The 14,176-nt window shown below is 40.6% G+C and overlaps 2 protein-coding genes across 2 annotated transcripts; one reads left to right on the forward strand and one right to left on the reverse strand.

Annotated features, from left to right (window-relative positions):
- Positions 1–544: 544 nt before the first annotated feature.
- Positions 545–1,245, forward strand: LOC119556714 (U-scoloptoxin(05)-Er1a). The gene has a single exon (XM_037869112.1). The coding sequence runs from the start codon at positions 636–638 to the stop codon at positions 1,086–1,088; it is 453 nt and encodes a 150-aa protein (XP_037725040.1). The 5' UTR covers positions 545–635; the 3' UTR covers positions 1,089–1,245.
- Positions 1,246–6,514: 5,269 nt separating this feature from the next.
- On the reverse strand, positions 6,515–9,019 carry LOC119556511 (innexin inx7). Its single transcript, XM_037868777.1, has 3 exons — positions 8,491–9,019; positions 7,074–7,783; positions 6,515–7,006 (listed from the first exon to the last, which is right to left on the reverse strand). The coding sequence occupies exons 1-3, from the start codon at positions 8,722–8,724 to the stop codon at positions 6,625–6,627; spliced, it is 1,326 nt and encodes a 441-aa protein (XP_037724705.1). The 5' UTR covers positions 8,725–9,019; the 3' UTR covers positions 6,515–6,624.
- Between the last annotated feature and the right edge of the window lie 5,157 nt (positions 9,020–14,176).

Genomic DNA, 14,176 nt, shown 5'->3' on the forward strand with positions numbered 1-14,176 from the left:
GTAAAATTCAATTGGTGCCCAACTTTCTGTCTAGACTTCTTGAATCCACTCTATTAAAAATAAAGTATTTAAGATTTTTACAAGTTTGATATTGGAACTATTTTATTACATTATTATTTTAATGTTATTGAATATTTTGAAATACTGTACACGTTTCTTTGGAAGCACAAGACTTAAGAACGATGTTAAGATCTGCGTTTTCCAAAAATGTGTAAAAGTATTTTGTGGTCAGCTATTTAGACCTGTAGATTGATAATCTAGATATCGCTAGATAAGTAGATAATTCAAATTGAAAAAGTCTCGTGTCTTAGAAGCATATAATTTTCCATGGGTAAACTTGATTTTTTTGATAGTTTGTCCAAAAATAACCCCAAAATCTATAGGCTGACCTATGCTGACCTCTATAACTGGCTAGATCTTTCTAAGTCTGGCTTGAAAATCGCCGAAATTAAGTCGCAGCTCAGCGCTTCCTCTCTCTCGACTCACGCGCTCTCTTTTGGCCAGCGAAACGAACGGGAACGGAGTCGCAGCGGCGTTTCAGTTCCAGTATAAACTTGGCATTTGCTGACGAAACGCTGACTGTTTAATTTACTAGAGAGTCTCTAAAGTTATATTGGTGCGACTGTGACGTAATCATGTGGCCGCCCAACCACGCCCACAAGACCTGGCTTTTAAGCCTGACCTTCGGCCTTTGTCTTTTGATGAGCCTGCAGATGCTAACGGTATCGGGGATCGAGTGCTATGTGTGCGACACGAGCGACACGGAGCACCCGTTCCAGTGCGGCGAGTGGTTCGAGCGGTACGACGAGCCGGACATCCAGCCACAGAACTGTTCCAGTGTGCATGGCGCCCAGTTCTGTGTGAAGCACGTGGGGCGCTTCGAGGGCGGAATCGGGGCGAAGAGGTTCTGCAGCTCGAAGGACATGGGCAACTACTGTGACTATGTGCGAAATAAGGGCGATCGCATGGACTATCGCAGCTGCATTTACACTTGTGATACGGACGGTTGCAATGCCGCTGGAAGGCTGGAACTGGAATGGGGCGTGGCAGCGGCACTCCTCACTCTCACTTGGCTCTTACACCGCTGACAGAGAGCAAGAGGGGTAGAGATCACTGCTCTATCATTTTTTTTATTAATTGTAAGTTGTAACAAAGTAACTGACACACAAACCACACTCTAGTATACAGAAAAACAAAAACACAAAACCAAAACCAAAAATATATAAACAAAAACCCAGAAACTAACCAATGTTTGTATTTACGGGAACGAAACCAGCTGGAAATGGAACTACAACTGAGCGGGGAACGGTTGGCAGTGGAACAGAAGGTAAATCAGATACAGATCGATTCTCTCGCTCTCCCTTTCTCTCGTTAAGCCACGCTTGCGCAATTTGAGAGAGCGCATTTTCAAAGGTTGCTTATGTATTTAAATCAAGCAAATACCCTACGAACATTAAATAAATGTAAATTAAATTTATAAAAAGGTTTTCTGGATTCCTAGGCAGATAGTATCCCTTAGATTAAATTCCCCTTTCTCTGCAATTGTCACAGAGTGAGCTAAGTTCACTGGAGAAGAGTCATTGAGAAATTTGAAAACCAATTAAAGAACACCCAGAGGCATCCAATCTCGGTAAAGAATTTAATTGGCTACACCCCAAAAATGAAACCACCCCTGTGACTCTTCTAGACGCACAAAGACCACCTTGAGCAGTCGTAGTCCGATCGGTGACACACTTTTTGTGAAGTCTAAATTCTAAATTCCCAGGGCGATGCGGAGACCGCCTTTTTGAAAGCCGACGACGATCTGGTGACCTCCGATCGAACGGCGAACGCAATCAATCGGAATTGGATTTGACATTTTTCCATTTGGCAATTGAACGAGATCATTTAAGCCAGCTCAATTTGCGGCTGATTGATTAAGCTCAAAGAGAGCGCAACCTGGGGCAGAAAAAACATCTACTCCCGCTAAAAGGCGGACGGATAGTTTAACGGACAGACGGACGGACGGACAGTTGCGTAATTGCTTAAATTGAAAGCGCCTTGAGGCGCTATCATTGGGCATGCGACACTAATTCGCTCTGGTCACCGATCTCGGTGAGAGTCATGCCCCAAAAAAGGGGGCCAGAAAATAAGAATAAGTTGGTGACAATAAACGATCAAAAGAATACGTTAATAATCACTTTTCATATTAACTTTGGTCATATCACTAACTACAACGACCATTAAAGATATCCATTATACCAGAATTAGAACATAAAATCTTATAATGTATTTAAATAAACTAAAGCTCGTGAGAGCTTATCATGCTGTATGTCATTATAACCCACCACGCTTTTTCAATTATAAAGCATGATCACAATGACCCCTATTTCAAATAATTTTTCTTTACGTATAGAGAGTCCCAAGCTGAATCCAGACCTTCTTTGTAAACATACATATTTAATCGCATCGTGTCGAGTCTTTATCAGCATTTCAACTGTCACATTTGGCCTGTCTCCTATCGCTTGTTGTCCCCTCTCATTACGTCTTTCCCGGCTTTATTTAAAAATGGAAAAAATAAATATACAAAATTCTAGGATTTTTGGTTTCCAGTTTTTAGCTCAAACATAGATAGGAACGAAGGTTGATTGAGAGGTGTTATGGTGTTAAATGGGATGGAATAATGTGAGTGACATTTAAAATGTATTCGAAGTGATGGGTGGGTTAAGTCATCAAAGCTGACTTAGCGTTCTTTATAATTTAAAATATGTGTTATGGAATTAAGACATGAGGGTTCCAAAGAACTGTAATCTTTTGATTTCGATTGCGCAATGTTAAGTAGAAAAATGTATTTCACATTAAATTCACATTTTCACATTAAAATTCGTAATACCTTGAACAAAAAAACAGATTTGTAAACAGAAATAAACAGGGTTTCCTTTGGGATTTGATTTTGAATTGTAGAGGATCTAGCATCTAAGAAAATCGGTTCAAGGTCATTGTCAAGACCTGAAAACAGAAATAAATCTAAACGAAGCAGACGCATTTGGAAAATTCTCGTAAATTCCCAACAATTTGGAAACGTGTGCCACATGCTGCACAAATATATAGAAAGGGAAGGAGGAAGAAGGAATGACAGAGGAATAGGGAGAAAAAGAGGGAAGAAAAGAGAGGATAATGTGGAACAACCCCCGAAACAAAAACAATCTGGTCAACCCTGAAATTCGAAACTGCTTCCTGGAAAAACCGCTCTCGCCAAGCTGCTGCGTCATTATCCTTTTGGGGGTGGATCTCTCCCACCCACAGAGAGAGAGAGAGAAAATCAGAGAGAACATGAGAGATATATATTCAAAGAGACTCCAGGAGAGCCAGGTCCTTTGTTCCTGCTTCCTGATTCCTGTTCCCAACAAAGGAACTTCGACTCAAATCCAAACTCAAAATATTATCCCAACTCGAACTGACCTACGCGTGAAAATTTTTGCGTCATTTGCGGAAGCTAAAGGATTCCACAGGATGACGACACAAAGGACACAAAGGGCGGAAGTTTTCCTTTGCGGAAAACGAAATTTTCAACGACGAAGGTCGTTCACTTGTGGACTTAGTTTTTGGGGGAGGATTCCTACAGCCAAAAAACGTTGACATTTTGGGGGTTTTGCGTGGTCTAGAACAGATATTGCGTATTTGTAATGAGGAATATATTAATTATAATAATATAAACTAGTATCCTTAAAGATGCTCTTATTATTGCATGTTCTAGCTTATGAACCCAATTCCCACCCACAATTATCATTATCACGTTGTAGGAAGTTACTCAAAAATTCGAATAGCAAATGAGGCCCAGTTGAACTTCTCTGAAATGCTTATAAATCTCCATAAACTGTGACTGGTCTCTTATAATTGGGGGACCAGCCGGTCGGCCCTACGGTCCCAAGCCATCCCCCCCAAAAACAGGACCCCCCTTTCTATGGCTTATAGCGGTGTCTGCTAATCCCCACAAATTAAATGCAATTGAAATAAATTTGCATGCCAAGAGATTGGCAAATAAACGTATGCAACAAGTGTCCCAATTGCATATAATTTATTGGCAACAAATTCCGGGCAAGGCACGGGGCATAATAAAGCTCTTGAAAGGCAACCCCTTCGGCAGGTCAGAAATTCCCAGGCAGCTGCAAAAGTTCAAAAGTGTTAATTGTCGCATCAATTTTGATAATTGAAGGTATTCGCCGGGCAGTCTAGACTGCAGTTTATAGTGGGGAAGTTGGGGTGGTGCACCTATATCACTTACAATACTAAAAACATTTAAATAACTTACAATAGCCTATACCAAATTTCACCTTACTCCGACCCTATCTTTATCTCTCAAAATGGAAATAAAGATTGCTTAGCTCTGCCCCATTCCAAATTTCACCTCATTTCCACGCACACCTTTTAAACTATATCCAAGGAAGCCGATCTATAACTCTCCCGAACACAGACAACTCAATAGAACAAGTAAGTCACAAGAAAAAAGAATACTTGGCATACCCAAACGAGAAACAGACAAGACCAAAAGTCCATTTCGATCTCCAAATTCGATCTCATAAATGTTAACGGTCATTCACCAAAGCGGGGGGTAGAAACAACAATGGCAACAGCAACAATCTCTGAAAAAGAAAACAAAGCCAAAAATGGGGAGACCTTCATGATCAAGTCGAATAGCAGAATATACTGATTTGAATTTTTCAAAGACGGTATAGGGGAAGATGCATGGGTGTTATTGTTCAAGGAACTGAACAGGTTTCTATTAGAAATTCATGATATACTAAAAAGAGTATTATAATCTAATAATTACAATAGCGCTTTTAATAACTCATTTAACTATAGTTTTCATGGTATTGGACTGTTTCCATAGCAACCAAATATTCCATTGTTATCAGTTAAACAAATTTGTTGTTAAATATATAAAAATCTGTATTCCTATTTCATAGTTCTAACAAATTTCTACCGGTAAGCAAGCGACTCCAGCAGCCGAAGAGCAGTGACAGAGCGAGCTTAGCACATTATTTATTATTTGATATATTCGAGAGCTGGCTTTTTCTGCTTTGTTGGGGCTTTTAGGCGAGCCAAACGAAAGAAATCACTTGATATGCAGGCGGCGATCGGATCGAAAAGAACACAGCCAAAGAGTATAAAGCAGAACAGCCCCAAATCGAGTTGAGGCTTAATAAAAAATAAGAAAAAAGTAGAGATCTCGGTATAGAGGCGACAAGAAATAAACCTGATCGCTTTGAAGACCCCTTCTTATGCCGTCAAATATCTCCCCGGAGTGCTTTGAAAGTTGAACTTTTGTCAGACTCAATTCGATCCAAGCCGGTTGGCATTGACCGCAAACTATCAAAGCGAAATCTTGTCAGATAATCAATGGGGACTCCGATTCAGATTCGGAATCGGAATCGGCTTTAGATTCCCCATTCGAATGCTGGCTACCGCTTTTGGTGGCACACAGGTGTCATAACTAGCTTGCCATTACACCTCGCAGCGAAGTGGCGTAAGATTTGCAGCTCCTATTTGGCAACAGTTGCCAAAAGTAAGTGCAAAAAGCTTCTCGTACTAATTGATTGCTAAAGACAGCCGAAACGGAGGATCTGTGGGGGCAAGTCAAATGGAAATCGGTCCAAATATGGACTTGGTTATGACAGAGCGGCATGTGTAAATGTCTTTATGGGGCTCGTTGCTAGATTTGAAATATATTTTCTAGGCTTGCCGCATACTTTGCTATCTTTTGCTATTTCGTGGATGGGTAATTTTCATGAAGGCCCATTAGGAATTTAATAAACCAAATTCATCGAGTCTTTCTAAAAAAAAAGATCTTAAAGTTATAGTAAAAAAAAAACATTATTACTTAATTTTAAAAGGAAATAAGAATGTTTTTTTTTAATTCAAACTCCTTTTCTGTGATTCTTTTACATTTCATAAGCAGATGAGTACTATTTTCATTGAGATCCATTTCACCTACTTAAGATTCTATATTAATCTTTTAGTTAGGGAAAGTATATAATTATCTTTGTTAGATATCTCGAAGCCTTTTCGTCGTAAACCATGATATTTCTCGTAAGCTTAGATAAGATAATGCTTTTTCAGTAGCAGTTACTCACCTCGGGGGGTTCGGTATATGCAGTTAGAAAACCTCTAGCATCTGGGGATCTTCTGATGCAAACCTATTCAGATTTTCCAGTCATAACCCACAATCTATGACCCATCCACGGAGCTAGACGGTTTCACTGGGTTCGGCCTGACAGCTTTAAAAACAAACACTTTCGAAACCGCAGCGGATCGCTCGAACTGGGTCACCCAACCGCAGTCGCCACTCGACACAAACTGTCGGCCACGCCCACGCCCCATGCCCCACGCCCCACCAAAGGTGTCTGGTCGGTTTTCACCCATTTTTTAAATACCAAACACCAAATTACGGTTTTTCTGTCGGCCATTTTGAGAGACTTTTTTGTGTGCCCCCCAAAAAACCTGTTGCTTTAAGCTGACATAAAACAAAGCCGAGTCTCTTAAAATAAATATATTTCTAATAAAAAGATCATATAAAAAAAAAACAGGTGTAAACAAGACAAAGCTCAAATAATTAATTGCCTAGCGTTAATTGAAATGCATAAATTATACAGGTAGCTTGGATACCTCCGAGGTCGTCGGCCCTTGGGCTCCCGTGAGGGGCGTGGTCCCGCCCGTAGAGGGCGTGGCAGGATGTCGGTGGTGTAAAAGGGGCGAGTCCACCGTATCCAACCTACTGATATCCGGATAACGGGGCGTGGGCGGCGCCTCTCGATAGGCATTGATGTCGTTGTCGTGGTCGGGGTTGGGAAACTCGCTGGCCAGGTGGTAGATGACCTTCTTGAACAGAAACTCCGAGAGATTGGAGCGCAGGAAGAAGAGGAACATCCAGTTGGAGAAGTTGCACTTGCCAATCACCGCCGATATTTCCTTTTCGTCCAGTTGGCCAGGCTTAGCCCAGTAGAGAGACCAGCGGGTGAAGGTGACACTGGTTTTGGGGATCAGATAAGAGGGGTTACCATCTGGTAATTCCCAGAAAGCTAATATCCACTTACTTTCTGTAGAAGCATAGGGTGAAAACTCTCCAAACCAGTCCGAGAACCGTTACGGACAAAAGGAAGGCGTACCAGAACCACAGGATGGTATAGATCTTCTCGTTCATGATGTTCAGGGCCATCACACAAAGGGTATCGTGATCCTGCAGGGAGCCCGAGGCACCATACTTGTGGAACTTGCACTTTGTAACCTTGGGAAAGACTGTGTCCAGAACGCTCAGCTCGTCGGACCACCGGTTCCTCAGGGCCTTCGGACCCAGGGTGAGGAAGTGTCCGCCCAGAAAGCGATTTGTCCACGTGATCTGCAACAGAAGATTCAGCAGATTGAGCACCTCGGCGGCGACCAAGTGGGCACCCCACGACTGGTTCAACCTCATCCGGTCGATCATGGTGCGGCGAATGTCCTTGATGCGCTCCTCCGCCTCCGCCATCGAGGGTATGTTCAGCTTGCCGATCCGCAGGCTATCGTTCTTCAGGTACCTGGTGAGACCCACCATTCGGAGGCCGAAGACCAGGGCCTTAATACGGCCGCCCTCCCAATTCTTCCACAGGGCGTGGGGCACGTAGAAGCAGAGGGCCTGGAAGAACAGGACGAAGGGCACCCACTGGTAGTAGGCATGACGCTTGATCTGGTCCTTTGTGGGGTCATAGTTTCCTATACCGGGGGGCTCACTTCCCGGCTTATACGTGGTTTGGTTCCGATCAGATACCTAATAGAAGTTGTAGAATATGATGTTATTCTATAGTTATTCTTATTTCTACCTTTGCTGATTGAGAACAATCCTGTAATCCTATAACTATATACACCTATTCCTCGCTTTGCGTCGGGGATATTGAAACGACGCAAAGTGGATTACGATTTTCTATAGCAAACCATGTAAAGTTCGAAGATGGGTTCCAGGGTTATAAAAATACTACTTTTTAAAAAGAAAAAGTGATCATTAAAAAAAAACCAAAACAACATTTCATTTTATTACATATTATTCATATAAAAACAAAAAGAAACTAATTCATTTAAACAAAATAAGTTCTTCTAGTATTACATACTCAATTATGAAAACTAAAACTAGAATTAATTACTCTCTGACGAATCTTTAGTGTCTGTTGCCGTGGGCCGGCTTTCTTTAAAAAATTAATTCTAATTTTAGTTTTCATAATTTTTTTTTTTAAAGAATTAATTCTAATTTTAGTTTTCATAATTTTTTTTTAAAGAATGCCGGCCCACGACAACAGACACTAAAGATTCGTCAGAGAGCGATTAATTCTAATTTTAATTCTAATTTAGTTAGTGATTAATGACTCTCTGACGAATCATGGGTGGACTACGATATCAAGGAATTTTATACTTAAAGCTAGTAATACCACCCGGTGACCTCTGCTGAGGTCCTGTGACCCCTTGGTGACCCCGCGAACTTACCACTGTGAAGGTGGGCGTGAAGAAGCAGAAGGTATTGATGACCGGCGCAATGACGCCGTCGGACAAACACTGGATATGCTCCCCGATATACTGGCGCGACGTGATCAGCAGGGTGGCCACCAGGAGCATCACGAAGGTCCATCGATAGTGCAGCTTGAACACTATGTTATCGATGACCACCCGCGTGACATCGAACTTGAGGTACTGCCTCACCGAACTGAAGGTATTCAGCATTGTAGCACCCTCGTTATCTTCCTCGGTTTAGGTTTTGGCCCCGTTCCGATTTATATTTCGTTGGATTTCTTACGATGGTTACGATGGTTTCGGTTAGGTGGCGATTACAAATACGCCGGGTTCTGGAGTCGGATGGATTTGTGCGCTCCGCTTGCCGCGGCTAGCTCCTCGTAACTGCAAGGCTCCGAACTCGAGACACTGCTCCGGGTCTCCGGGTCGCCGTTCCCCGATCTCCATTCTCCGTTCTTTTGAGAGGGCTTTCTGGCGCCTTATCGACCGCTCTTTTTGGCCAGGAGAGCCGTCCAGACCCGATAAGATAGTGTCGTCGGGTAGAAGCGCACGGAAATGCCGAATCAGCCATTTAATTGAGTTTAATTCAGAGCTGTCCAAGAAAAGAGTAAGGGAAATATGAGAACCTACTATAGGGCACTACACTGGGAAAGATTTATGGGACACTCTTGGCAGAAAGCAAAATACATCTCTGCCTATTTCTGCCCTTGATATATGTATCGATAATAAACCTAGTGATTCCCTGAAAGTAATATGCTTGAAAATAATGTTTAAAATTTGGCATTTGCCAATTCATTTTTTCCAGTGCACAAAATCTCTTGAAACCCAAGAAAACCCCCAATTGTTTTTGGTAATTATTCAGTTTTCACCCATTTGAGAGCTTCGGCATGAATTCGGCTCGTGGGTTTATGAAAAACCGAAGAGGTCGAACCCCTTTGGTTCTCTAGGGTTCTCACAAGAGCGAGAAAAAGAGACAGAGAGAGTGAAAGAAAATGTAGAAAAGATTGGCCATATTCTCAGGGTTTACCTCATCGATGGGCTTGCGATACCGACCCAATGATTTCGGCCAGGTGTGTGGGTGAGTAATTTCAACCTAATCCAAATTAAAGATCCAAGAGCTACCAGAATAATGAACGTGAGTGATCGAAATAAATAAACACAAAAAAATGAATCAGTGGGAGGAAATGTCTATGACTCAAGAGACTTAGGATATCAGCACAATAGTTATTTCAAAGTAATCAAAGGCAATGTATAAAATACGTCATCTAAGACTAAAAAGAAAACAAGCAAACTACTTGAAATCATACAATTCTTAAATAGGAAATTCCCTAGAGCAATCAAAGCTTCTGGCCAGTCGATTTCTAGAACCCTTTCCGACGTAATCTGGAACTCTCCGGGTATTGAAGCGTGCCGCTATCGCCCCAATAGTGATTCAATGCTGTCTATTCTGATGGATGGGACAGACTTTGGATAAGTACATAAGTATATTTACAGCTTGATATGGGCGATCGGATCGGCGAGGGGCGGGATGTTATTGACCCATATCAGTGCCAGACAGAAATAAGGGGGCTATATAAGTAGACTCCACTGGGACGGATTAGGGCTCCTTCTGTTTGCTTTTCAGCGACATCGGAACAAGGTTCTTCACAAGTGATATTCAGGTGGATATTCACCCTCCACCAGTGTATTTCATTATTTGGACCCCACAATCTTATCGCCTAGTCAATCCCCAGAAAATACATTATTTATTTTTTAGTAACGCCCGGGTTGTTTTCATTTACCTTCTGCTTTTGGAATGCCATCAGAGATCCGTACTATCAGTTCATAAGTATCTATATCTCTTGCTTATCTAAATAGCTCGCCAAGGAATTCGTATTTGGTGCTTATAACTTAAGCGCTTAAGTGGCCGCTCCGAACTTTGCCGGATAAGATAGACATACAATACCATACCATACCGCTTTACATATAGAAGTCGTGCGTAACCAGAGACCGCCGACTTTATTAGTAATTGCAACATTTTTAGCCGGTTGACTGCTCAAATTTGCCTCTACTAGGGTTTCGCTGGAAATTGCTTTGATTACGTTTTTTTTTAGTATCGTTCACCTTTTTTGTTTTTTGGTAACGAAAGTTCATTGATTCATATTGGAATAAGAGTCGTACTGCTATATTAGCATAGCCCAGATACAGATACAGATAAAAACACATAGGTTATACAAGTTCTTTTGTCTTTGGCAATTTTGCATTGAAATTTAAATAAAGCAAACCGCAATGAAAACGAAATTCGAACCATTCAAGCAAGGCGCTCCACACATATTACCCTCGGCTACAGATTCAATTACCAGCCATAAGCAATACCCCTCCATAAGTACATATATTTGCAATACAGACGTCGCGATATTGATATATTCGCATTCGTTGCAACAAAATTCTGCTGAAAAAGTGAAAGTGTTTTTGATACAATTTGGTTTTGCGCAATGCAAATGAAATCGTTGATGGATGGTTGGGCGGTATGAAAAAGTCATATTCAATACGGCGAATGACGCAATTTTAGGTATCTCTTTCTTGCTCTGCAATTATTTGTATTTCTTTATCTATATAGTTAGTTTCACAGTAAAATAATCTAAATGGAATGTGTTCCCATAACCAGTTAGCATCCAAGCGAAGCCCGCTGATCTCTTGATCATAAAATGGCAGAGTTTAATGTCCGTTCAATTAGTAAAAGTTGTTGTCCTCTAAATTGGAAATATACAATGTTTTTGGGTCAAGTCTTTCCAAACTCAAATCTTAATTACTGTCTGACAAGTGTTTTGACATCTACAGAAGTTTCTGAGTTTTTTAATTAACCCGATTGCAATTCGATATGTATGTAAATTCTGTCTGTTGACAGTGAAAAGCTGTTGTCTACGAGAATTTAAATTCTCAATTTAAATACTCATCTGACCTTTCCTTTTGAATTCCCCATTATTGACTTGTATAATAACTATTTTTGGTAGGATGCCCTAATTGGGTATCCATAAGATTCTTGATAAAGGCAAATAAATTGATCGGCAGATCATTTCTGTTGCCATAGCATTCCAAGTTGACCCCAGAAAAATATGTATTCCAAGAGCAGTAAGTCGAATGGATAAATCGCGAGAGATTGTTGATGTAGATGTATCTTCTTTTCACCAGATTGTTTTACGTGACGCAGACGATTTTCGGGGAATTTTCAGATATGTTGATGGTCGATTTCGTGTGAAGTCGATGACTAAGCCGAAACAATTAAGCATGTGACACAGGGGAAATGGTATTCTGAATACACAGAAAACAATAGTTGTATTTTTTTAAACTAATCAATATATATATATATGAGATATAATTATACTTAGTCTATGCTTAGTACCAAGAGATGTGCTAAAACCAAAGTTCAAGAAAAATTGTGGTATATCTTTTGAGGATTCCATGGCTTAAGGTCCAATATTAATTTTTAGTGTTGTATAAATATAAAGATCGACGGCAAACCAATCGGCGATCAACAATCTTTTCTAAATATTTACTTCTCATAGTGATCTTATCATGTCCGAAGATTTGATTTGGGGCAAAATTGGCCAACTTGTGCGAAATTTGATCTATATGTTGGCGTGGTCGAAAGACAACTGATCCAATCTGATTTATTGGACTCGGTACTGGCGTTAGTGGGCAATTAAGACCTCGGTCTCGCCTCGGTTCGCTGCGGTTTTCTCCGGCTATTAATAGCCCAGACAGTAGTCGTCTCGTTAAGGGATATATACCAGTCGTATACATCGGTGTGCGGACATATAGGCTTAATGGTTTTATAACTGATTTTTATTGCCGCTCTCCCGCTTCCCAGGTTGCTTGGCAGGCAGCAGCTAATCATTATTGATTGAGTAGACCCATTGGTGCAGTTTGTATGAGTTTGTTGCAAAAATAATTTACATCTTTCCCGGGGGCTATAATTCGTTTTTCAAACTCAAATCAGCGATCAAGTTGGGAGGTGGTTTCTATAGTAGATTGAGTTGTTGCACTTAATATTTATCTATATCTTTGAAATTTATTACTTAAGGTGTAGTATATCGAATTGAAAAAAATGTATAAATATAGTTTTTATTATCTACTTAGTTCCGGCTAACACCCTTCAAGCCCATTAAACCTCGAAAAGTAATTGAGTGCCCGCCAAGTGGGACCTTCAGACATCCCCAATGTCCGACCATATCAACCCAGATCTTCGATGTCATAACACCTACATATGGCAACCAGTTCGCTTCCCATGACAAATGCCCTATCTCTTATCAGCCTACTGGAACTAGCCGAGTATTGCTACATCTAGACCGTTTTAATTATTTTGTACAATCGAATACACGCACTTGAGAGCAATATATGGTAGTACGTTATATAGGGTCGGTGTTATATATTCCTATAAAGTGTATATACGTATAGTTATATACCCCTGATAAGCCGGTGTGTGTCCGGATTGAAATGTTTAATTTACAATTGAGATAGTTTCCAGGGTTTTGAGAACAGTGGCTTCAAATTTTTGGTCAGAGAACAGGTAAAAGAGGAATATCGAATCTGAAGAACGGACCAAAAACAAAGAAAAAGAACGGGAAAGAAGAAGAACGAGTGTAACAGGTAGTCGCGTTTTCGTTTTGTTCCTATATCAGGGCTCTCTTGTGCTCTCCACAGAAGGGCATGAAAAATCCCGCTAAATATTCTTACCCTATACCCGAAACTCAGGTAAGTGCTGGAACTCACCAGGTATACACAGAGGATTGCAGGTATAGAAATGCAGTGAAAGCAGAGAGTTCCACTATTGGTATTTCTTTGCATTTCCTTTGTGTTCTCTCTTTCACTCACCTCTTTGTCTCTGGTTTTCCCTCTACTTTTTGTGTTGGTGGTGCAGCAGCAGCTCCAATCTGAAAAACAAAACCACTCCAGCATCCAAAAGTACAAAAACAACGACAACACAACGGGTTCCAAGAACTTGTCGCCTCCACACACAAATACAGACACAGACACAGACACAGACGGAGCTCCAATATGGCAGATTCCGAGTTAAGAGTTGGCGGGGAGCGGGGTGGGGTTGGGGTCGTGTCCCAACGGGGGGGTTAAATGCATCGGCAGACTCATGAGCGTCGGCGTTGCCAGATGACGATAAAATTAAATCATAAATCTTGAGTGCTGAAAAAACAACTGTCTTAACCCCAGAAGGTATGCAACATTTTAATATAATATTTGGAAATTTTTAATTTCCAAAAATAATTTAATAAACGTTTTTGAAAAATTTTAAAAAATAATTGAAAAAAGGTTTACTTTTTAAAACCCTCGTAAATGTGCTCATTTTTCCTAATTTTACTTAAGAAGCATTTTTCGTTTAAAAATTATAGTTTTAAAGATAAGATTGTATACCCTAACCAAATTGGTAATGAGTTAAGGGTGATGACAAATTTGATACTGATATAATACTTTCAAATAGATAGTCTTATCTTAAAAAAAAACCATACAAGTTAGAAAAAACTAATCTAGGGTTAATTGAGGATAAGGCTGCCAGATGTACAATGAAACCGTACGTGGTTTAGCCAAGGTCTTCGGAGACCCTAGACATAACATGTTTTAAGCGAATTAAAAATGTATAAAACTAAGGTAAATAGTTAAGGCCTTTTCT

Source organism: Drosophila subpulchrella, chromosome X, assembly GCF_014743375.2.
Source record: "Drosophila subpulchrella strain 33 F10 #4 breed RU33 chromosome X, RU_Dsub_v1.1 Primary Assembly, whole genome shotgun sequence".
NCBI classification, from domain to species: Eukaryota; Metazoa; Arthropoda; class Insecta; order Diptera; family Drosophilidae; genus Drosophila; species Drosophila subpulchrella.